The sequence below is a fragment of the Mobula hypostoma genome, chromosome 22 (genome assembly GCF_963921235.1).
Source record: "Mobula hypostoma chromosome 22, sMobHyp1.1, whole genome shotgun sequence".
In the NCBI taxonomy this organism is placed as follows: Eukaryota; Metazoa; Chordata; class Chondrichthyes; order Myliobatiformes; family Myliobatidae; genus Mobula; species Mobula hypostoma.
This window is the reverse complement of record NC_086118.1, coordinates 7,460,564-7,486,970: the sequence shown is the minus strand read 5'-3', so window position 1 is coordinate 7,486,970 and position 26,407 is coordinate 7,460,564. Positions and strand designations below refer to the sequence as shown.

Here is a 26,407-nt window from a genome sequence, read left to right as displayed (position 1 = left end):
TCTGCAATAGTATTGATGAGGGGAAGACATGAATCTTGAGATTCCAGCCTGCTTTTTAACATTTGACCAAATTGCCTACATTCACTTTGCAGGACCTCCAATATTCCAACAATAATGTGGCATGAAGGCCCCAGTCTTCAGAGGAAGGGGCATTATGTTGCTGGGTTGTAAAAATGAGGGGGGCGGTTGGTCATGATACCTCTAAAATGAGAGATCACTTATGGTTGTTCCTGATAGCTTGGTTCCCTGGAAGCTGGAATGTGAAGCCTCCAGACACTGCATTGCATAGATATTTATTAATTTGTGTAATCATGGAAATGGCTTAAGGCTGTTACATAGCTGACGATGTGAGGAACGTAACTAACAGCTGAACTATGATCACAGGGAGAGCACTTTGTCATGTTAGAAATTCCCCTCTGCTGTTTTACTGCTGCCTTCAGTGTGTGAACGTGTGTGAACTGCGGTGCTGAACAAACTGACGTGTTTTACTGCACAGTTTCTGTTGATGTTGTCATGAAGTTATTAAGAGTAAATATTTGAGATTGCACTAGGAGTGAGGGAGGATACCTTGGAAATACCAGACAAGCACAGTCTGAGGTCAGTCTAATGAAAACCAACAATGAAAGCAGAAACTGCTGGAAAAACTCAGCGGGTCAGGCAGCATCTGCAGTAAGAGGAAGCAGAGTTGATGTTTCAGTTTGAAAATGTTTCATTAGAAGCAGATAAGAAAGAAAGCAAATTAGTTTTAATTTATTTTTATTTATTTTGAGATGCAGGCCCTTCAAACTGTGCCACCCTAGCAACCTGCTGACTTAACACCAACCAAATCACCGAACAATTTACGATGGAACAGAATTATGAGGGGGAATTATAGGATAAATGCAATCAGACTTTACCCTCTGAGGTTGGGTGGGACTGCAACTAGAGGTCATGGGTTAAGGTTGAAAGGTGAAAAGTTTAAGGGGAACAGGAGAGGAAACATGAGGGTCATGAGTGTGGAACGAGCTGCTAGCACAAGTGATGGATGCATGATCAATTTGAACATTTTTGATAAATTTGTATGAATAGATGGATGGGAGGGGTATGAAGGGTTATGGTCCGGGAGCAGGCCATTTAAGTTGTTCATCACAGACTAAATGGGCTGAAGGGCCTGTTTCTGTGCTCTGACTCTATGACCCTAACCTAATAACCAATATGTCTTTGTACTGTGAGAGGAAACTGGAGCCCCATTCACAGGAAGGACATACAAGGTCCTTACAGATGACGTCAGAAAGGAACTCCAAACTCTGACGTCCCGAGCTGTAGTAGCATTATGCGAAGCATTACGCTCAAATGCAGAAAAGGTTGTGGAGCGTTGGGGGAGCAGTGATGAATAGGACCAAGGAATTATCAGTAGTTAAGGCCAAGTTTGCTATTGAGAAGGGGCTTTATATAACTTCAATGTGGTAAATGTGTATGCACAATCTGTCTGGCATGAAAACAAAAGTTTTTCACTGTATCTTGGTTTGCCATAAGATGTAGGAGCAGGACTAGGCCATTCAGCCCATCGACTCTACTCCCAATCAGGTGATGTCTTGTTCCAACCCCATTTTCCCACATTTTCTCCAGAATCCTTAATTCCTTTACCAATCAAACTCCTATTAATCTGTCCCTTAAATATGCCCAATGACTTTGCCTCCCTACGTTCTGTAACAAGTTCCACAGATTCACCACCCTCTGAAGGAATTCCTTCTCGTCACAGTGACAATGAGTATGTTTAAGAGGCATTCAGACAAGCACTTCAGTAGACAAGGCTTTGATAGACATGGACCTACTGCAACTAAGTGTGATTGGTGTAAATTGCCAGCATGAAATTGGTGGGCCGAATGGCCTCCTTCCGTGCTGTGTGACTCTATTTTATATTGGCCAATTAACCTACTAAGCTGCATGTCTTTGGGAGGTGGGAGGAAACTAGAGCACCCTGGGGAACCCACATGATCACGGTGATCATGAAAGCTCCACACAGACAGTACCTAAGGTGAGGATTGAACTGGGCTGATAGAGAGAGAGAGAGAGAGAAAATGAGAAAATATCAGAGTGGATGAGTTCCAGCAGCCATGAACAATTTGGAAACAAAGTGAGTTATCTGAGCGTGAGATTTGTAATGGATGGCTGTAATGTAGCCAAGTGGACAATGGGTGCTGTTCTCATTGGGCCTTCTGTAACAGTGCTGACTCTGATTTTGATTAATTCCTGGTTGCTTGGTCACTTACGCTCATTGTCCAGGATTTGATCTATAGAACAGCCACGTGCTTCTTCAGTGATCGGTCAGTATTGTTTACCCCGAAAGCATCTAGAAAGCAAGAAACTTGGGAGAAGAAAATGTCTTGCCTGCACTGGGAGAGGAAGAGGACTCCGCAATCCACAAAATGGGCTCTGAGCACCAGCTGGGAGAACCACGATGTAAAACGAGTAATGTCTCCAACAGGGCTGGAACATACACTGCCTTGCAGGGAGAATTAACTGGCTGAGCAGAGTTAATGTGAATTAATGACGGTCTTGCTTGGGGTGGGAGAGGTTGTTGGTTTAAGTAAAGAGAGCTGACATAATGAATAATTAACCCTGACCTACCACAAATGCAGTGCAGGGGTTAGTGCTCTGCAATTAATTACTGACATCGTTTGTCTTAATTTATTTGCTCATCTGGTCAGTGAATGACGGAGGAGAAATGAGCACGAGGCGAGCAGCCGCTCTGTGCAGGGAACAGCAAAGTTTTGGATAACGAGACTTCGACTGCATTGCTTTGCCTGCAAGTGTGAAAGTGTGCAGGCTGCCAGCTCTGTCCCTTCAGTTATTAAGAGGGAGGTAGATATCCTGCTGCCCTTCCCTCACCTCTCACTCACCCACCCCTGGAGACTGGGAGGAAGGTGTCCTTATAGTATTCAAACTATTCTGCTGAACATTTCTTCCACTAGTAACTAACTGCAGAAATCCTGTCCCGGTCCAGTAATGGTAGAACATCATCACACAAAAGGGATGGCTGCTTAACCAGTCTGGACTGGATCTCAGATGGAAGCTGTCTGTCTGTTTCACTGCACATTGCCCATATGCATTGAAAACTTGCTGGTCTCTAAGAAGTGCTGCTGACTGGCACATTCCAGGTTGCAGGAGAATGCACTGAAGTTCGGCACTGTGGGAAAAGACCACGGTTTAGGCTCCTTCTGCTACTGGACATGGAGGGGCTGAGTCAGAGGTGGAAACCCCACAGACATTGAAATGCTGGATCACACCGGGGTTCCACTTGAGTGTTAATGGTTTTAAAATTGATTGAAATAGTTAGCAAAAATGTGTTCACTATGAATGTAAAAGGTTTGCACTTCGCTGGAAAGAGGAGTTAAGACCTGGCAGTTCACTTTGTTCTTATTGGCTGACTTGTAGGGTTGCCAACTTTCTCACTCTCAAATAAGGGACAAAAGTAGCAGTCAAATACAGGACACTTGTGTTTACCCCAAGAAAGACTACCATGACCATGAAGCCTTGCGCGAGCACCTATGTGTGCATGCGTGTATGTGTTGATTTTTTTCTACAAATCGATTTTGGCTTAATCTTCCCGATTCTGTTAAGTGAAACTATACTGTACATACATTATTTCTACTTTATATAGGCTTTGTATTTATCATATCATTCCTGCTTTTACTATATGTTAGTGTTATTTTAGGTTTTATGTGTTATTTGGTTTTGATTTGGTAGGTTATTTTTTGGGTCTGGGAACGCTCAAAAATTATTCCCATATAAATTAATGGTAATTGCTTCTTGGCTTTCCACCATTTTGGCTTACAATAGGAACGCTCTACCTTAGCGGGAGAAATACTGGACAAGGGCGGTCCCATATGGGACAAACCAATTTAGCTCAATATATGGGATGTCCTGGCTAATACGGGACAGTTGGCCACACTATCGACCAAGTCCCAGCTAAGTGACATGGGTGTTAATAATCCTGACTCAAAGAGAAAACCTCGCTGAGGAGTTATCTTTCTCAATTACACCCTATCCTCGTTATATGCGTCTTCAGACAATGCGGATTCACAGTTATGAGAAGGATCTGTTTTTACCAGCTTCTCGTTACATGCGTCCAAAACTCACAGTTATGCGAGGAGCTCTGTTTTCCTACCAATACATGTCTCACAGTCTCACTCCCGCCAGTCTCGCATTGGTTTTGGGAACGTGAGGACGTGCGATCTTGCGCTCTTAAACTGTTCTTTTTACCTACGGTGCACTGATTTTGTGCTTGAAATATTTAACTATGCCTCCTAAGTCCTGGGCCATCAGCCAAGCGGCAGAGAACCGCTTGAAAAAAAGTTGGAAATTATAAACAGGGCGTTGTCAGGTGAAGGTAACACAGCTCTGGGATGCTACTTCGGCCTGGGTGAGTCCACAGTCAGAAACGTAAAGAAAAAGGCTGAGAAAATAAAAAGTGCAGTGATTGATTCATCACAAGTGTCTTCAAAGATTGTTACCAAACTGCGTAACCCGATTATGACAAAAATGGAGAAAATGTTCAGTTTGTACATTGAGCATGAGACAAAGAAAAAAACAACACTTAGTTCCGATCATCTTCGTGTGAAAGCTTTGGAAATTTATGATCACCTTTGTTCAGCGGCTGGTGAGGAAGTGTCAAGTGATCTTGTTAGCTTTAATGCAAGTAGGGGATGGTTTTCTAAGTTTGTTAATCATCACAGGCTTCACAACTTAGCTTGCGTGGTGAGCAAGCCAGTGCTGACCATGAAGCTGCTGAACGCTACCCTGTGCAGTTGCAGGATATGATAGCTGAGTTAGGCATCACACCAAAGCAGGAGTGTAATGCAGATGAGACCGGGCTTTTTTGGAAGCATATGCCGAAAGGCACTTACGTAAGTAAGGATGAAAAACTGCGTCAGGGTTCAAGGCAGCAAAGGATAGATTGACTTTGCTTATGTGTTCCAGTGTTGAAGGAGACTGTAAGATGAAGCCTCTCTTAGTTTACCATTCACTAAACTCCCGTGCTGTTAAGGGTTTGAGTAAGAATATGCTTCCTGTCCACTGGGCAGCTAACAAGAAAGCATGGGTCACTGGTCAAATCTTTGAAGATTGGTTTGCTAATCACTTTGCTGAACAGAATCTTGCCTTTAAAGTTAACAACGATGAAGAAGAAAGTGTCGAGTTGCAGGTGAAGAATTTTACGGTGAAGCAACTGGCAGAATTTTTTAAGGCTGCGGAACACTTGGCATAAATGGTGATGGACATGGACCCAAGTTTAGAACATAGTCAGCATTTCAGTTGTTCCCTGCAGTCAAGCCTTCTTCCCTACAAGCAAATTTATGCTGAAAAACAAACTGCTGCCAAGCAAACAACCCCCACCATTTTCTTCAAACCGGTGTCATCTCCTGCTGCCGGCAGTACTGAGAGTTCTGTGAGTCCTCCTTCACCCCTTGCTGTCCTTGATGATCCTAACGACACACAACCATCCACCTCATCTATGTAAAGCTGCCCGACACCACAACAACCACTCATTGCCTGGAGCAAACACACCTGCCACTGTTGGTGAGTACTGTACCGCAGGGGTCCCCAACCTTTCTCGCACTGCGGACTGGTTTCATATTGACAATATTCTTGCCGACCGGGGGGGTGGGGTGGAGCTGGTGGTGGTGGGGTTGCCAACGGACAAGAGTAGCAGTCAGATACGCTGAGTTTACCCCGAGAAAGACTACAATGACCATGAAGCCTTGCGCGGGCACCAGTGCGCATGCGTGTACGATTTTTTTCTACAAATCGTTTTTGGCGATTCTGTTCCGGGGGGAGGGGGGTGTTCATCACGACCGGAATATCGGTGATAAGTGGCTAATACACTCAATTTCCTTTCTAAAAGGGTTTATCTAACGAATTTATTATTAAACACACAGCGCATATTTTCCTCGCATGAATATAGTGATAAGTCAATTATCAGGGAAGAACAATGGAACTTGAAGTAAGTGTTGAACGAACTTCCAGTAGAAGTGGTAGAGGCAGGTTCGATATTCTCATTTAAAGAAAAATTGGATAGGTATATGGACAGGAAAGGAATGGAGGGTTATGGGCTGAGTGCAGGTCGGTGGGACTAGGTGAGAGTAGCGTTCGGCATGGACTAGATGGGGAGAGTTGGCCTGTTTCCATCCTGTTTCCATATATAGTTATGTAAGTCAATAGCATCTTAACATTTTAAGTAACATTTGGATATTAAACATGCAGAACATATTTTCCCCGTATGAACATATAAAATCATTGCAACACACCAATATCACGGAATCAGTGGGAGCCCTGGGCCTGTTTTCCTGCAACAAGACGGTCCCATCCAAGGGTGACGGGAGACAGCGATAGTCGAATGGGGTTTCTTATGTCCAGTCTATTCTGCAATTTAGTTTTCGTTGCATTCATTGCAGAGATATGTTGGAAATGGAAGCAACGTTTTCAGTGCTTTCGTGGCTATCTCAGAATTTTTAGCCTTGACTTTGTTCCAGAATGCCGGCAGAGATGTTATGTCAAACATACTTTTCAGCCCGCCGTCATTTGCAAGCTCAAGGAGTTGATCTCCTTCCCACGCTGAAATGGATGACGCGCGGGTAATGACCTCTCATGTGTAATGGCTCAACAGTGAATGAATGAGGAAAGGTGCAGCTGACTCATATCGCCAAATCATATCACTTCCTCGCGGTGGTTGGGGACTGCTGCTGTACTGTACACCCTAGTATGTTAACTTTCTATGATTTATTACGTTGAATATGACCTTAAATTGATGAAATATATTACGAAGGTTGCCTTGTGGTACTGCTTTTGTGTCGTATTGGTATGAAAATGTGAATAAATTACAGATAAAACATATTTAGGAAGCTCCAGAATGCATCCCTATTTTCTCCATTTAAATAATTATTCACATTATGCGTTTTCACATTATGTGTTGACTTCGAGAAATGTATCCCCCACATATAACGAGGATAGGGTGTAACTTGAAGAGCATAGACCATTGGTGCAAAACTGTTACCCTGTACGCTTGAGACTAGATCGAGGCTCTGGTAAGTATGACAGTCTTTGGTAGGAATAAAGGATTTTCATGAATATTTGCAGCATCCAAAATTGCATTACAGCCAGTAAAACGGTATGAAGAGTCGGGTATAGACGTCCCTGGTGATGTGATGTGTTTAGTAATGCTGGGGGATATATTGGCACCTGCTTCAAAAATGAGCCCATGGTTCTTTTGTGTCAACCTGAGAGTGCAACTAGTGCATCAGATCAATCTGTCAGCCTAACCCCAGTCTCTCTGCTCTTCTGGTTACTGTATCACCTTTACTCCTGCACTATAGAATCAGGTGTTAGCTAAGGGTGTTCTAGTCTCCTGACCCTCTGAGCTACACACAATAATAGATAGAATTGTGAAAGCCAAGTGAGTCATACTTACATTACGTGCATTATACATCTGTTTCCATCTTCGACACTGCAAAAATTATAGGAAAACACTTTATCATGTAGCATTGCAGCATCGAGATTACCACTGAAGCTGGTGACCTTCTGAGTCCATAAGATACAGGAGCTCAATTAGGCTATTTGGTCCAAGTCTTCATCTCAGTCATAGGTCATAAATCCCTGGAAATTGGATGTTACTTTATTAATTGCAGAAGCTTTTTGTTCGGCTTTAAAACTGCACACAGTTCTGCAATATTCTTAACACTTCTCCATAAAAATCTGGATATTTAGCATAGATGGTGGTTGTCCATCGTACCCGACAATGACAGGAAACCTGTGCGGTGAGTCTTTAAAATGGAAAAGCCATTGCACTGGGGCAGCTTCACTTTTGTGACCTTGGAAGTTTGGGTCCAGTGGTAGGTGTGGTTGTCATAAACTGGGGTCTTGCTTGGTTGCAGTGGATGAGCATGGCTTCTTCCGCCGTTTGCTCTCCACAGAGCACTGAAGATCTGCCTTCCTGGCCACAGGATCTCACTATAGATATCGCCCGCCCAGTCCACTGGAGCTGACTTAATTTAGTATGCCAGAACTACCTTTGATTTATTGTGCCAGCTCATTTACTGAATGCAGAAATTAGTGGCTGTGGTGTAAGGCATTGTTCAGATAATTGGAATATTATGAGCAGTTTTGCACACCATATAGAAACATAGAAACATAGAAAATAGGTGCAGGAGTAGGCCATTCGGCCCTTCGAGCCTGCACCGCCATTTATTATGATCATGGCTGATCATCCAACTCAGAACCCGCCCCAGCCTTCCCTCCATACCCCCTGACCCCCGTAGCCACAAGGGCCATATCTAACTCCCTCTTAAATATAGCCAATGAACTGGCCTCAACTGTTTCCTGTGGCAGAGAATTCCACAGATTCACCACTCTCTGTGTGAAGAAGTTTTTCCTAATCTCAGTCCTAAAAGGCTTCCCCTCTATCCTCAAACTGTGGCCCCTCGTTCTGGACTTCCCCAACATCGGGATCAATCTTCCTGCATCTAGCCTGTCCAATCCCTTCAGGATCTTATACGTTTCAATCAGATCCCCCCTCAATCTTCTAAATTCCAACGAGTACAAGCCCAGTTCATCCAGTCTTTCTTCATATGAAAGTCCTGCCATCCCAGGAATCAATCTGGTGAACCTTCTTTGTACTCCCTCTATGGCAAAGATGTCTTTCCTCAGATTAGGGGACCAAAACTGCACACAATACTCCAGGTGTGGTCTCACCAAGGCCTTGTACAACTGCAGTAGTACCTCCCTGCTCCTGTACTCGAATCCTCTTGCTATAAATGCCAGCATACCATTCGCCTTTTTCACCTCCTGCTGTACCTGCATGCCCACTTTCAATGACTGGTGTATAATGACACCCAGGTCTCATTGCACCTCCGCTTTTCCTAATCGGCCACCATTCAGATAATAATCTGTTTTCCTATTTTTGCCACCAAAGTGGATAACTTCACATTTATCCACATTAAATTGCATCTGCCATGAATTTGCCCACTCACCCAACCTATCCAAGTCACCCTGCATCCTCTTAGCATCCTCCTCACTGCTAACACTGCCACCCAACTTCGTGTCATCCGCAAACTTGGAGATGCTGCATTTAATTCCCTCATCCAAGTCATTAATATATATTGTAAACAACTGGGGTCCCAGCACTGAGCCTTGCGGTACCCCACTAGTCACCGCCTGCCAATCTGAAAAGGTCCCGTTTATTCCCACTCTTTGCTTCCTGTCTGCTAACCAATTCTCCACCCACACCAATACCTTACCCCCAATACCGTGTGCTTTAAGTTTGCACACTAATCTCCTGTGTGGGACCTTGTCAAAAGCCTTTTGAAAATCCAAATATACCACATCCACTGGTTCTCCCCTATCCACTCTACTAGTTACATCCTCAAAAAATTCTATGAGATTCGTCAGACATGATTTTCCTTTCACAAATCCATGCTGACTTTGTCCGATGATTTCACCGCTTTCCAAATGTGCTGTTATCACATCCTTGATAACTGACTCCAGCAGTTTCCCCACCACTGACGTTAGGCTAACCGGTCTATAATTCCCCGGTTTCTCTCTCCCTCCTTTTTTAAAAAGTGGGGTTACATTAGCCACCCTCCAATCCTCAGGAACTAGTCCAGAATCTAACGAGTTTTGAAAAATTATCACTAATGCATCCACTATTTCTTGGGCTACTTCCTTAAGCACTCGAGGATGCAGACCATCTGGCCCTGGGGATTTATCTGCCTTCAATCCCTTCAATTTACCTAACACCACTTCCCTACTAAGGAAGGATGGGCTGGTATTGGACAGGGTCCAGAGGAGTTTTATCCAGGAAGTGAAGCGGTTAACGTGTGAGAAACTTTTGGTGGCTGTAGGCCTGTACTCACCGGAATTTAGAAGAATGGGTGGGGATCTCATTGAAACCTATCGAATATTGAAAAGCCTAGTTGGAGTGGATGTGGGGAGGATGTTTCCAATAGTGGGAGATTCTTGGGACCAGAGGCCTCAAAATACAGGGATACACTTTAGAACAGGGAGAAGCCAGAGGGTGGTGAATCTGTGGAATTCATTACCACAGATGGCTGTGGAGGTCAAGTCTTTAAAGTGGAAGTCGATAGGTTCTTGATTAGTAAGGGTGTCAAAGGTTTCAGAGAGAAGGCAGGAAATAAAGAGAGAAGAGAGGAGAAAATAAATGGGCCATGATCGAATGGTGGAGCTGATCGATGGGCTGAATAGCCTACTTCTGCTCATGTGTTTTATGGTGGAATGGCTCTTGGATCTGATTTTAATGCAGTCACCTAGTGTTTCCTTAACTCTGATCTTGGGTGCTTTCAGATGCACATTTGCTATGATTCATTTTGTGGCGACATTTCACATTTTGTGTTTTCTGTGTGCAGATATGGCACTGCCGTTCACCTTTTATAAGTGATGCAAGTACTGAGAGATCATATTCTTTTTTTCCATTCTAGTTTTAAACTTCTGACGTCCTCTTCACCAAGGTGTTTCCAGTAATTTGATGATGCTGTCGTCATTCACGAGATTAATGCAGCATTACTAACAAACACCTAAAAGTGATTAGTGACTGTGTGCAATGATGTACTGTAGAAACATTCTGCAAGAAGATCGCAAGTGTGTGTGTGTGTGTTCAACACACTGGGTGATAACAGTCTGGCTGCATCGTAGTCCCGAGATCCTGCGGGCAAAGGCCATTATGTTGCTATTCCTGGCAATGCTACAGAGAAAGACTGACAGATACCAAAGACCTTCCTCACTCTGTACTAAAGTTATGGATTCAGATTGCCCAGGAGTGTGTTTTCTGTCAATCTCTGAGAGTTGCAAACAGTGGTTTCTGAAGCCGAGGTCTACAGTATTGGGGTGGGATTGAACTCATGGCTTTTTGACTTGGGCTTAAGAGTGCCACCTGCTGATGATCAGCTGACATGGACACCAAGGGTATGACTCAAAGTTTTATTACCGAAGGAACTATGTAGGATGGATCTAGATTGGAGTTGAAAAGGTTAAATTACCATGCTAGTAACCAGAGGCCTGGACTAACAATCCAGAAAGCCAACTTCAGACCCCATCACATAGCTAGAATTCCATTAATAATCTCAATTTTAAACAAATGTCATTCCAACTGATGAACATTAAACTACAGGACGATTGAAAACCTATCTGGTTCACCATTGTCCTTAAGGGAAGGAAATCTGCCTACTTTCCTGTCTGGCCTGTGTGTACTCAGTTTAAATTCAGTTCGGATTAAGTGGGTTGCCAGGCCTTGGGTCTTCAGTCAGTACTGCAAATTTCCTTACCTCGAGGGCATTGGTCAGCCCGGTCTATTTTTTTTAAACAAGCTTGCTTTTCTGTGTTTATCATTACCAAGGGCTGTTCTTATGAGGTTATGAGCTGAGTTCATCTTGTATATCTGTACTGGTGGGTTCTGAACGTAGTGTCACGATGTGTACTGCCAATATCAAAACCCAAGTGTAGAGGAGGGCGCTGTGGAGACGGTGACTGCAGCTTATTCATAATAATGTCAAAAGAACGTTGGTGGCTCAGAGTGCAATAAGTAACATTCTCACAACTAAGACCCCGCGATTAATGGGCATCTGCTTAATACAAGTAACTCGAAATCCCCAAGCCTATCAAAATAAACTTAACAAGCTTAATTAGAAAGCACCAGGATACTGCATCACAAAGAGTGAGTCGCTCAAGAAAAATGCGAGGAACTCTAATCAATTAACACATCTCATTAAAGAACAATTAACCAATTCAGGTGCTCTAAAAACTTCGGAGCCCAATGCTGTCTGGCGCCCCACACTGGCCTGAGGAGCTGATTTTGAATACGTACATTTTAAAATAATGAGTAATTCAACCAAGGATATAAGCAGGCAAAGGAAGACTTATAGTCCGTGAGCCAGTAGGATCTGAGGGGACTAATGCTCATAGTGATTTTTGGCAAGGTGTACACCTCTAGAGTTAGAAAATGTGTGATAGCATTGCACCAGTGGTAGGTTTATTACTTCAAATAAGTAATCACTTTTCATATATATTCCATATTAACATCAGAACAGCAGAAAATATTACTCCACCCCCACCCCAAAAGGTGTAAAACCTCATTTGGAGAGATTTCTGGAGTCTTATCAATGTCATGATATTTTCCATATTGTTGTATCAAATCAAAACGATTTTAAGCTTTTGTCATAGCATATAGAATTACAGTACAATAATTCAAATGTGGGGTTCCACACAGCCATAACCTAGGCCCCATTTGGTGGTAAAATGAATATATTTAATCAAAGACTGCTCTCCATACTTTGTTTTCCATACTTTCATAACTTATTAATAATCATAATAATTTCCCAACTCTTCCACACCTTCATCTGAACTTTCCACACTCTCTGAGGTGGATGCCTGTTTCTGCCAGTCTACACATGTCAGTACACCTGAGGCCATTTGCAACCCACACATATCTTGGGAGTGAACATTTTTTTGGACAGTTACAGCCCAGTAGATCCAGGACGGCATCGGGTGCTGGCTGGCCTTCCATCCAGTGCACTACCAACTGTTCAGCTTCCTCTTCTCTCTTCCATCCTCTGCCAACAGGGCTTGGCACTTGTGTGTCCTTCTCCAAACATCATCTCCATATACCAGTTGGCTCGCTGTGCATGTTTTGTTAAGCAGTCCTTGCATGGTGGGAGTTGATGACTTTCGATTTCACCTTTTTTGGCACAGAAAAAGTGATACCTGAGCTCATTGACCTTGGTGGTCGATGCTTTTGGGGCATACAGGAGACATGTAAATGCCTCCAGTTTGTCCATCAGTTCTGGGGAGAGGCCCCATTCCTGACCCAACTCTAAGAATGTGTCCTGAGTTTCCCTGTTGCTGGTCAAAAGTTTTAGGGCACTTGTCTTCCCTTTGCCTGCAAAAGTGCTTACAGTGTCACATCCTGTATATGCGTGCAACCCAATGAGAGCCCTACAAACCTCTATGCCAACAGTGGCAGCAACCTTCCTGATGTCTACAAGCCTTGTACGGGTTCTAGTGCCACACTTCTGGAACAATGGGGCCTCAATCTTGTCACAAAATGCTAAAGACTTGATAAAGACATCTGTGTCTTCTGAGCAGATCACTAAAGATTGGTATCCCTCTCTTGTGGCATGGGCAGCATGGAGAAGTAGGTGGCCATCTGCTTCTTCTTGTTGACATTGAAGAGCTGACACCTCCTCACTGTCTTAAGATGTGATTCTGTAACATTTGTCATTCACAGTTGCATACAAAATCTTTTCCTATAGCTTTGCTCCGTACTCCGCCTTCCTCCATTCATGGACTATGAAGCTAATGAGACTATTTTTATTACTGACTTTGGTCAGGAAGCCCCTCCACTGCCTTACCATCTGTGTGCCTGTGATACCTTGCAACTCATGACCAGTCTCTTCACCCCATAGAGATCGTTCACTATTCTTGATAGAGTTCTCCTTGTATGTGTCGAACAAAACATCTATTCTGCTACTCTGACTGCCTTCCCTCAGAGCCATACCCAGAATTGTTGTGGCCACATCTCTGAGAGTAACTTGCTCACCTTTCACTCTTTGGACCAAGTTCATTCTATCAACCACTGTAGCAGTTTCCTGGGAGTTGCTCTTCCACTGCTACATTTTTCTGCAAGGTTGTGGCTAAAGTAGCTTTGTTTGTCTTTCTCAGCAATCGTTCTGGTGTGGACAGGGCCCAGGCCAATGGTCCAAGGGAATGAGAAAGGATATCCTCCATACATAGACTGCGCCCTTGTGCCATCACTATGATGCGTCCAAACACAGGCCTGTCTGCTTTTAAGATGTTCGCCCTCCCATTTGATTTCACTTCTCTCTTACACATATCACTGAATGTTTTCAGCTTGTTGGTTTTCATTGGGTCATAGAATTTCTTTGCTGGTGGGTCTTCCTCTAGTTTCTCATCCTTGAGGGTTACATAGCATTGCTCACCAATCTCATATGCCTTCATCAGGTCGGAGACAATGTCCTTGGGGGCTGCCTTTACTGTAGAGATGCTAATGAGGTCCCACTTCTCAGCAAATGGGTTGACCCATTCATGTATGAGGCTAACCACTGCTGAAACTGCTTCCTCATCTTTCTGGATTCTTGGTGGCTGTAGCTCTGGATGACAAAGCTGTAATTTGTTGCCTTACACCATCTCCCTTAACTGTCCCAGGAATGCACTGTGGTGCTCAGCTGTTATGTAGTAATGCTTGATAGCTCCAGCATTCAGGCTGAACCATGATGTGCCTCCAGGAGTCCGTGTGTCTTTGTTCACTGTGGCTTCAGTAGCCTATTCCACAGGGATCTACCCAAAGGGGTTGTTACTTGACAGCTGCACTGAGAATTGGCCTGTCGTGAAGGCCTCATACACAGGAGGATTCTTCTCTGGGAGGTTCATCATCTGCGCAAAGTAAGGGGACAGGTACCTGGCATAATTCATCTTATCATGGACAAAGCACCATGGAATCATGGTTCTTATAGCATGAAGGTGCAACTCCCAGTCCCCCTCACAGAAAGCTACCATTGTTGCAATGTTATCACATATTTTCTAGCACTAGGGGTGTATACCTTGCCAAAAATCACTAAGAACTATTCCCCCCAGATGGTACCGGTGGCCCAAATTTGAGGTCCTGGCTCACGGACTATTAAGGGGATAGATCTTATAGATAAGAAGCAGAGGCTGTTGGCTAGAGCTCTGTGTGCCTCTGTTAGATGTCGTCACCTCTGGGCACAGTTCTGAGGGAGAAATCCCCTACTAATGACCTCAACACAAAAATCAAGAGCCTACCAAGTAGGGTGCTGAGGGAGTGCTGCTCTTCCGGGTGGCATTCTAATGAGATGTTAAATCAAGGCACCCTGTGCTCCTTCAGAATGATGTGACGGGGAGGTTTTGGTGTAAATGTAGTCGCTCTGGAAGGCTGCTACTTTATTCCTGTTTGAGGGCATGTAATTGTTCTTCTTACCTATGCTTCATGAGAAATTATTCATAGGGTTCATATCCCGGACTTAAGTGATAATAGGTTTGTGCAGAATTGCTGAGATGAAAGGCCAGTATAATCTCATTGAGTGGGGAATGAGCTCTGATGAAGGGTCTCAGACCTTGAAGCATTATCTACAGAAGCCATCTGACCTGTTTGTAGCATTTTCTGTTTTAAGCATCCCCAGTTTATCCTCCTCCTCTCTGTCTCCTGCCTGTATATTTTATGTCAGTCACTTTTACAAACACTACATTAACTTTGGATTTATGGATTTGTGAGATGGTCTCCTGTTTTTCGTGATGTTAATCCTGGGTTTGCTATAAACCAAACCTGCCCACGTCCTGAACTATCACCACAGATGGCTGAAGACTAAGACAGCTTACAAATGGAGAGCTTTCTACTTATTTAAGTGGTCATTGTGAATTGTGTGGTTAAGGAGAAAAGTGGGTACTTAGCAAGTGAAGGAAAATAGGGACCCTGGCCTAATCGAGCGAGGGAGAGGTCTATGGACAGCACGTGGCTTGTCAGCACTTACTGACCACGTGGCCTGTTTCTGTGATGTGATCTATTGTATCAGTAGTGTAGTGGTTAGCACAACGCTTTACAGTTCCAGTGACCCAGGTCCAATTCCCATGCTGCCTGTAAGAGGTTTGTACATTCTCCCCATGACTACTTTGGTATCCTCCGGGTGCTCTGGTTTCCTCCCACAGTCCAAAGACCTACCTTACAATTGGTCATTGTAAATTGTCCTGTGATTAGGCTTGGGTTAAATTGGGGGTTGCAGGTTGGCGTGGCTGGAGGGGCCACAAGGACCTACTCCAAACTGTTTCTCAATAAAGTATAAACTATATTTTATAGTTTATCGTTAATGGTGAAGTGGGTGTGCTGCCCACTCCAGCAATAGCTTCTTGAGAAACAGGACACAAGTGGCCAATTGTGCAGTGTTCACTTTCAAAGTAAATTTTATTATCATACATGTCACCATATATAAGCCTGAGGTTAGTTTTCCTGTGGGCATTCTCAGCAAATCTATAGAATAGTAACTGTAATAGTATCAATGAAAGATGAACCAGAGTGCAGAAGACAAATGAACTTTACAAATGCAGATATAAATAATGAGAACATGAAGTAACAAGATAAAGAGTCCTTAAAGTGATATCATTGGTGTGGGAACATCTCAATAGATGGACAAGTGAGTGTGGTTATCCCCTCTTTTTTCCAAGAGCCCGATGGTTGAGGGGTAGAAACTGTACTTGAACCTGGTGGTGCGAGTCCTGAGGTTCTAGTACCTTCTACATGATGAAGAGAGCAGGGCCTGGGTGGTCGGGGTCTCTGATAATGGATACTGTCTTCCTGTGACAGCGTTTCATGTAGATGTAGAACGTGATGTCAGACAGCAGGTGGACTGGAGTTCAGGTTCACCAGAGGTTAACAGGTGTTAAATAATGAAATGAAAGATAAAAAGGCAATGGTAAAGTCGTATAGATCCTTGACAACTTTACATTCGTTCATTTTGTATGTGTGTTAGGCTGTGCACTGTGGAATACATATTGATAGAGTGGAGTTTTATGAAGATTCAATTGAACATTGCCTCATCAGGGAAGAAAAATATCCAGTCAGCCTTGGAAATTGAAAGCAGTTCTTAGTAGGCCAGATGGTTTTATGAGTGACTCAATAAAGATGTTTTGAGTTGTGATGGTTCGGGACAGATTGGTTAGAACAGCATGCTTCCATTTGCAGAGATGGCATCACTTAAGTCAAAGTCCAATAGAGTTATTCACAATAAAGGTGACAGGTTGTGAAATAAACTACAAGAAAGCATTTGAGCCAGAACAGAAGTCAGGTCTGCAATGAAGAAATGATTAGACAGGTGGCTGTAGGAAACCCGAGTGAATGAGAATGGGAAACAAAGTAGACTTGAGATTAGGTAACTCATTGCTTGCTTACAAGCTGTGCATTGACAACTGCTCACAGACCGCTTCCATGTTAGATTTTGCACGGGGCCATGAGCGCAGGATTGGACAGGAGTTGGTCAGTGACACGTTTGGGTTCCGAAGCGCTATCATGACCTTGCTTTGTTAATAACTGCTGCAGAGCTTCAAAGGGAGTGTGTGTGTGTGTGTGTATATGTATGTGTGAGGGATGAGTCGGGAGGGAGGAGTCCCGATCTCCAGTTTATTTTTAAACAGTCACTTTACAAACGGTATTTGTTTTTTAGTGTGGTAGAAGATGGCGTGACTGTTGGGAGTTTGGATTGATTCAGGCTGTAAACACATGCAATGAAGAATCCCACGCTCAGGCTAATGATTTGCACTGGCTCCTGAGAATAATGTCAGGAATCTTGGCACAGGCTTTGAGTTGAATTCCAGCCATGCTTGTCCTGCTCAGTGAACTGGATGGGCAGCTCGCAGCCAGTGGGGGTGGTTGAGGAGCTGTCCCTGCTGGGATTTTGTCACCAGACTATGCAAATGCCCTTTTACCCTATGCGATGGGTACAAAGGGATTTCATGTACAGTTGAAGGTACATACAGTTGTCCAAAGTCTCAGCTGTGGCAAGACCTAGCTGGGTTAGTCAGGCAGGCAGTCTTCCACTCTAAGAGAGTTGGTGACACTACTCCCATGTAGTCTCAGAAACCCATTCGGTCAAAAAGTTGAGTGTTGTCTGCGTATAGAGTGGTTGTAGCCCGTTTTGTTTTGATGCCCCAAACACATTGTAGTTGGTGACAAATCAAATGAAGCCACCTCAGAGTGCCACTACTGATACTGATATCACTGACAGAGTAGTGCAGCAGTTAGTCTATTATATCACCTCCAGGGCCCCAGGTTCGATCTTGACCTGGGTGGAGTTTGCAGGTTGTCCGACCACAGTGGGTGATGTGCTTCAGCCTATGGAACACAAACTGACAGATTATTGTACTTCAGGAAATGAAAATTAATTTCAAGACTAGCAGGTATTGCCCATCCCAGGACAATCATAGTGGTGAGCCACGTCCTTAACCTTGCTTCGACAGTCTGAGGTACCCACCTGCTTCAAGCAGGCTTCAATTATACAGGCGCCTAAGAAGGATGTGGTGACCTGCCTCAGTGACTATCATCCAGTGGCACTTACATCCACTGTGATGCAACGTTTTGAGAGGATGATGATGAAACATATCAACACCTGCCTGAGAAGCGACTTGAATCTGCTCTAATTTGCTTAGCGGCACAACAGGTCCACAGTAGATACCATTTCACTGGCTCTTCACTCAACCCTGGAACATCTCAACCACCAAGATGCATACATCAGGATGATCTTTATTAACTACAGCTCACCATTCAATACTGTCATCTCCTCAACACGAATCAATAAGCTTCAAGATCTTGGCCTCAATACCTCCTTGTGTAATTGGATTCTCCCCAGTCAGTTTGGATTGGCAACAGCATCTCCCACAATCTCTATCAGTACTGGTTCACCACGAAGCTGTGTGCTTTGCCCCCTTCCTAGCTGTGCCTAGCCCGACTTTATAGACTTCAGATATGTGAAAAGAAAAAGATTGGTTAAGACAAATGTAGGTCCCCTACAGACAGAAACAGGTGAATTGATTGTGGGGAACAAGGACCTGGCAGACCAATTGAATAATTACTTTGGTTCTGTCTTCACTAAGGAGGACATAAATAATCTTCCGGAAATAGTAGGGGACAGAGGGTCCAGTGAGATGGAGGAACTGAGGGAAATACATGTTAGTAGGGAAGTGGTGTTAGGTAAATTGAAGGAATTAAAGGCGGATAAATCCCCAGGGCCAGATGGTCTGCATCCCAGAGTGCTTAAGGAAGTAGCCCAAGAAATAGTGGATGCATTAGTGATAATTTTTCAAAACTCTTTAGATTCTGGACTAGTTCCTGAGGATTGGAGGGTGGCTGATGTAACCCCACTTTTTAAAAAAGGAGGGAGAGAGAAACCAGGGAATTATAGACCGGTTAGCCTAACATCGGTGGTGGGGAAACTGCTAGAGTCAGTTATCAAACATGTGATAACAGCACATTTGGAAAGCGGTGGAATCATCGGACAAAGTCAGCATGGATTTGTGAAAGGAAAATCATGTCTGACGAATGTCATAGAATTTTTTGAGGATGTAACTAGCAGAGTGGATGTGGTATATTTGGATTTTCAAAAGGCTTTTGACAAGGTCCCACACAGGAGATTAGTGTCAAACTTAAAGCACACGGTATTGGGGGTAAGGTATTGATGTGGATAGAGAATCGGTTGGCAGACAGGAAGCAAAGAGTGGGAATAAAGGGGACCTTTTCAGAATGGCAGGCGGTGACTAGTGGGGTACCGCAAGGCTCAGTGCTGGGACCCCAGTTGTTTACAATATATATTAATGACTTGGATGAGGGAATTAAATGCAGCATCTCCAAGTTTGCAGATGACACGAAGTTGGGTGGCAGTGTTAGCAGTGAGGAGGATGCTAAGAGGATGCAGGGTGACTTGGATAGGTTGGGTGAGTGGGCAAATTCATGGCAGATGCAATTTAATGTGGATAAATGTGAAGTTATCCACTTTGGTGGCAAAAATAGGAAAACAGGTTATTATCTGAATGGTGGCCGATTAGGAAAAGGGGAGGTGCAACGAGACCTGGGTGTCATTATACACCAGTCATTGAAAGTGGGCATGCAGGTACAGCAGGCAGTGAAAAAGACGAATGGTATGCTGGCATTTATAGCAAGAGGATTCGAGTACAGGAGCAGGGAGGTACTACTGCAGTTGTACAAGGCCTTGGTGAGACCACACCTGGAGTATTGTGTGCAGTTTTGGTCCCCTAATCTGAGGAAAGACATCCTTGCCATAGAGGGAGTACAAAGAAGGTTCACCAGATTGATTCCTGGGATGGCAGGACTTTCATATGATGAAAGACTGGATGAACTAGGCTTATACACGTTGGAATTTAGAAGATTGAGGGGGGATCTGATTGAAACGTATAAAATCCTAAAGGAATTGGACAGGCTAGATGCAGGAAGATTGTTCCCGATGTTGGGGAAGTCCAGAACGAAGGGTCACAGTCTGAGGATAAAGGGGAAGCCTTTTAGGACCGAGATTAGGAAAAACTTCTTCACACAGAGAGTGGTGAGTCTGTGGAATTCTCTGCCACAGGAAACAGTTGAGGCCAGTTCATTGGCTATATTTAAGAGGCAGTTAGATATGGCCCTTGTGGCTAAAGGGATCAGGGGGTATGGAGGGAAGGCTGGTACAGGGTTCTGAGTTGGATGATCAGCCATGATCATACTGAATGGTGGTGCAGGCTCGAAGGGTCGAATGGCCTACTCCTGCACCTATTTTCTATGTTTCTATGTTTTACACTTATGATTGTGTGGCTAGGCACAGCTCCAATGCCATATTCAAGTTTGCTGATGACAACACTGTCATAGGTCGAATCAAAGGTGGTGATGAATCAGCATATAGGAGGGAGATTGAAAATCTGGCTGAATGGTGCCACAACAACAACCTCTTATTGACTTTCAGCAAGACCAAAGAGCTGATTATTGACTCCAGGAGGAGGAAGTTGGCAGTCCATGAGCCAGTGGTGGAGGTGGAGACGATAAGCAATTTAAAATTCCTTGGTGTTATCATTTCAGAGGATGTGTCCTGGGCCCAGTACATAAAAGCAATTACAAAGAACGCACAGCAGTCCCTCGATTTCCTTAGGAGTTTGTGGAGATTCGACATGACATCTAAAACTTCGACAAACTTCTATAAATGTGCATGGAGAGTATATTGACTGGCTGCATCACAGCCTGATATGGAAACACTAATGCCGTTGAACAGAAGATCCCATAGAAAGCAGTGGACATCACAGGTAAAACCTTCCCCACCATTGAGCATGTCTACACAAAGTGTTATTGCAGCAAAGCAGCATTCACCATCAGGGACCCTCACCACCCAGGCAATGCTCTCCCTCACTGCTGCCATCAGAAAGAAGCTCCAGGAGCCTCAGTACTTGTACCACGAGGTTCAGGAACGTTATTACCCCTCAACCACCAGGTTCTGAAACCAAAGGGGATAACTTCACTCAACTTCACTTGCCCCCATCACTGAACTGTTCCCATGATCTGTGGACTCACTTTCCAAGACTCTTCATCTCATGTTCTCGATATTTATAGCTCATTTATTTATTATAATTATTATTTTTATATTTGCACACTGGTTATCCTCTCTGTTGGTGAAGCCTTTCATTGATTCTATTATGGTTATTGGATTTATTGAGAATGCCCACAAGAAAATGAATCTCAGGGTTCTATATAGTGACATATATGTACTTTGATAATAAATTTACTTTGAATTTTGGAGTCTCTATGTGGAATATCCTCCATAAGGGAGTTTCTCAACACTGAAGGATCGGTGTTAAATTTCCAATTCGTGATGAGTTAACCAGGGGTTTTAAGGTGACACGTAACCTTCAGTCAGACTGATAACAATGTCATTCTTGGCAGAGGATTGCAGTGCACTCTGTAGAGGATTCTCCATGGGGCTAAATCTGTCTATTATGCACCTCCTTGCGATACTCTGGCCGCCATCTTCAGCTGGTTCATTGGTGATCTTCTTTCCAATACAGGGTTGCAAGTGGAGATGTTCACTGATTGCACTACGCTGAATTCATTTGCAGGTCCTCCACGAATGAGATGGCACATAATTGCACGTAGATGGAGACAGGGTGTGGTGTGGTTGATTGAAAGCATGGTAGAACCAGTAGAGGGGAGGGGGAGAATGCAGAGGATATAGGATTGGATAGAGAGTGGGGAGTGGTGGAGGGAGAGTAGGAGGTGAGGGGAAGGGGTGGGTAAAGAGTGGTGAGTAGTTGAGGGGATGTTGATGGAGAGTTCTAAGGGAGGAGGAGGAGAGCAGTTGAGTAAAGAATAGGAGGGGTTGGATGGTGAGTTGTGGGTAGGGATTGGATGGAGAGAGTGGAGGGAAGGAGGGGCAGTACTTGGTGCAGTCGACTGGGAAGAGGTGTGGTTTTGAGTGAGTGGCTTTGGATGGAGTGCAGGGCAGGTGTCCCTTGTTTCGTGCAGTTGAATATTCCCCATGCTCACTGAGGTAAGGTTGGGGGTCTGACCTGCATGCCTCAAGGTATTTAACCATATCTACTCAAGGCACATATACTAAATATGTTATTTTCCTAAATCAGTACAGATGGCAGAGTGGTTTCTCAGAAGGCACATTTGAGTGTATTGGCCAGTTGGAGAGGGCGATATGTTCGTGGGATGTGTGGAATTTGATTGCAGGGCCCCACCCTTGGCCAGTAACCCCAGTTTAACCATGAGATAAGCTTTCTCAACAGCCAATTATAAAAGCAGTCAGCGACACAGCCACACCACTCTGCTGGGTGCTGGGGAGAGGGGATGGGTAAGGGAGGAATTGCGAGTGAACCCTGAGATTGCACTCCTCTTGGGTTGGGAATGGAAGAACAATTGTTCTGAGTAGCTGCCCCTGTCAGTAATGTGGGGAAATGATGGAGGAAGGGGATGGTGGGGCAAAGGGCTCATTTATTAGGCCCACAGTGTAAGTGCGGACACTTCCCTCTCTCATGTTGGAGTGGGTTAATACACTTGTTTTAATCAAGGTTCCAAAAGCCTTTGATGTCTCACCTTGTCAAGAGTCATCTGGAAGTCTAAGTATATTCTGTCCATCTTTATAATGTTATTTCTTAAAAGAACTCCAAGAAGTGTGTGGGGTGATGGAGAGCTGTCATTCAGTCTTGCTTTGACACCGTTTTACGTGGATTTGTCTTCGCCTCCCTGCCCCTCTTCTACCTCTCCAGGAAGGAGTTTTAAAGGGGATAGAAGGGGTCAGTTTGTTCACACGAGAGGTTGATTCTGTTACGTACCCCGTAACTGGGTTGCTAAACCAGCAGAAATGGATCACTCAGTTGGAGTCTGGATTACTAGAACTAAGAAAGTTTTATTAAAGAAACAAGCAACACAGTACTCTAATCAAAAGGATAATAAATGCAACATTTCAGCAATGATAAACACACATGTACACAGAATTAAGATAACAGGATCAAACAAGCTCTATCGTTGTCTAGGGGTAAATGACCAGTTTCAAAGTGACGCAAAGTTCAGTTCAATTTAGTTCAGTTCAGTTCGCAGTAATCGCTGCCGTGGGAGATGGACAGTGGGGGGAAGGAGAGAGAGAGCAAAACGAATGAATATTCAAACGGCTTCCACACACAGACCTTCGATATTCTTCGCAGTCAGTTTTCGTGCGAGCCCTTTGTGATGTCATCTGAGGTCACCGACCGTGACCCCTCCGTTTCCAGATACGATCATTTCTCTGCAGTGAACCTGGCACCCAGGCAAGGGTGGACACACACCAGGTTCCCGCCGATCGTACCTTTCCACCCTGTGCGTCTATGGTTTGATTCTGCGACCAGCCGTCCAAAACTTCCCACCGACTTGTGGGAGACGCACCGCTTCCAGGGTCTCGTTACCTCTGGGTGTCGTGTGTGTCCTGCCTTAGTGAACCTGTCCCTTTTTATCCCCCTGCTGGGGTATTGCCTGTCCATCGCTTCAAACAGTTCAGGGTTCAAAGTGGGGAGCCGATCTTGACAGCTCTCCTTCTGTTAAACTCTCCCGTCCCTTCATTAACATCTCCAAATGCTGCTCCATTGTTTTCCTTATCTCTATTTCTCCTGAAGACAGGTGGCAGGGTGCCAGCACAGGACAGCTAACATCTTAATCTATGTGTATTCTCGTCACAATTCTCAGGAACATGCTGCTGACGGAGGTGGTGGAATCAGATGCACACTGTCTGTAAGAGACATCTGGACAAGCACCTGACAAGGCATAGAAGGATATGATCCTAATGTAGGCAAATGGGATTGGAGTAACTGGTCAAAAAAGTCAGAATGGGTGCTTTGGGCCAAAGGGCCTGTTTTGCGTTGTATGATTCCGACTCAAATGTGGACAGATTGATTTCCCTTTGTCCAACTGTTGTTGACCTTTGATCGCTGTGAATTTCCCAAAGGTTCTGCTGTAACAGTTTTAATATCTTCTTGTAGAGTAGATGCCTTTAGAAGTTGGAACTATTTCAGTCTTGCTCTTCAATGCGGCAGGAGGTGGTTGGAGCCTCAGTCAGCTTAAAGTGCCGGTAGGGCCTATTCCATGCTGTATCTCAATAAATAAATAACTTTCTAACAATCAGAGCACTTGGAATAAAGACAGAAAATCCTGAAAAATGTCAACAGGTCAGGCAGCATCTATATTTTATTCTCAATGTATACTGTATATTATCAGTATGGTGTATATAATTCATACCATAATTACAATAAGGCATGTGTTTCTCTACTGTAGTTTGCCATTAGTTCAGTAGTTTCATTTACGATGCATTTAACACCATTCGCAAGAAGCTGTGTCTCAAAGTGTGACTGGTATATGTGACAAGAGAGTGAAGTGGCTGCTGTGTGAGGTGAGAGAGTGGAAGACCAGGGCCAGGGTGCCCAGTTTAAAGTATAAATTAAGTAGAAGCACAGATGAGGGACTCAGCTTTCTGTCATCTCTGTCTGGTGTTTGCAAATGATCTCAGGAAAAGAAAACTTAGACTAAAAAAAACATTTTCTTAAAGAGCTGTAAAGGGTGTCCCGCGCAAGTTTTTATGCTGAATAAAGGCTCTGGCTGTTCTTTAAGCTCCACCTTCTTTTCTCCCTTTCATTTTCCTTCAATTGATCTGACAGCTATGTGGAGCGGGATTGTGTGAACAGTGTTTAATTGGGCCTCTCACATGTCGTTAATCAGTGTAACCTGGAGCTGGGGCAGTAGGTGAGGAGAACAGGGTGCTCGAGCTCAGGGTGGGAGGATCAAGAAGGAACAGTTTGCTTTGAACTGAGTGATTCTTATCAAGTCACAGTTCTGCTGTGGATGATCCTGGACGACAGGGAAGCTCTTTTGAGAGTGCGTTCATTTCAGGATGGAGGGTGACCAGGAGATCCAGTGGACTCCTCCCCCCCCCCCACCCCGAGTTAAGTCCGACCACAAGGGACCTCTGAGACCTACTGATGAGGGAGACAGTCAGCAGCAGGGAGTGGGGAGAGAGGGCTGATGCAGTTTTATACAGGATGCTGCAGCACATTAGCACACTGAGGAATTCATAGAAGATTTGGAAGTGAAGTAGTTCCCTTGAGTTTATTACTCGAGAGGCTCTCGCAAACTCACGAAGGATTTGAGGAGGTGATGTGAAGCTTGTTGAGGGGTAGGCGTCACCAAGGGAGGGAGTGCAGCTTTGTCGGACTAAAAGAGGTGAATGCTTCTCAGTCTCGCCTCTCTGGAGCTCGAAGATAGGAGGGAAGGTGAAATTCCGACAGCACGCCCAAGCGTGACCGGGCTCTGAATCTACTTGTTGCAGCAGTGTAAGGTTCCTTTTCAGATTTCCTTGGAGAAAAACATTCAGCTCAAGCAGAGAGGGGGAGAGGAAGCCAAGTGCGAGCTGGAAACTGCTGCTACTCCCGGGAGCACAGAACGGCAAAGGATAGTGGTGTGAGGAGGTGTGATCCACGGGCACTGTCACACTGGATGCTTGTCCAGTGAGCTAACATGATTGGCAGCAGATGTTGAAGAAGCTGCTTGCTTGTGGCATTAATTGTAGGAAACTCGAGCAGAGAGCCATGGGTCAGACAAGTTCCTGCACTCCAACAGGTCAGTATCATTTAATCTCTGATCCCCATGTTGGTCAATAGGTTAACCAGATGGGTAAATTCCCTTTCTTTATATTGTATGTTGTTTTAGTCTGTAAAATTGAGGTTGAAGCACTATCAATCCCTTTATCTTGACTCCTGCTGGAATGGTGTCAATGTTAGCCATTTGCTGCTGTGGGGGTGTTCCCCCCAAGTGGGATTACATCGAGGTGGGTGGGATGACTTTGGGGTGGGGTTGAGAAGTTGCCAAACCTATGTCTAGGATTGTCTGATGTCCGATAGGGAATCTGAAGTAGTAGCTGCAGCTAGCTTCCCCAACTCGGGTAGGGACAGGCAGTCCCAGTGGTCCCTGCTCCAGTGGCTGAGTCTGGGGGTTAAATCTGAGTGAGATAATGAGTGGTTAGAGGAGTGATGATTGGAAGCTGAGCGGGGACAGTTATCACCAACGTCCTTTACCTCACAAATATGCTTCAGAACATGAAACATACAACCATACAGCACAGTGCAGATCTTTCAGCCACGATGTTAACCTACTTGAGAATCAATCTAACACTTCCCTCCCACAAATCCTTCCATGCTTCATTTATCAACTGACCACGATATTTCAAGTGTGGCCTGACCAGTTCCATGGTGCTACAACGTTACGTCGCGCTCTTGTATGCAATCTCGGAACCATTTTCATCAATGTCCTTTGAAGCCTCTCCAATGTCAGCACATCCTTCCTGAG

At 44.5% G+C, this 26,407-nt stretch overlaps 1 protein-coding gene across 4 annotated transcripts in view; it reads left to right on the top strand.

The window, feature by feature from the left end:
* The window catches only part of LOC134336613 (caskin-2-like), a 300,486-nt gene that overhangs the window by 130,601 nt on the left and 143,478 nt on the right, over positions 1-26,407 (top strand). Inside the window, exon 1 of one of the 4 annotated variants that reach the window (XM_063030954.1) lies at positions 25,014-25,681. The exons of the other annotated variants lie outside the window; for them this stretch is intronic. Within the exon in view, the coding sequence (XP_062887024.1) occupies positions 25,594-25,681 (88 nt within the window). The 5' untranslated portion in view covers positions 25,014-25,593. Of the gene's footprint in view, positions 1-25,013; positions 25,682-26,407 lie in introns of those variants that run through there. 4 annotated transcript variants of the gene reach the window in all.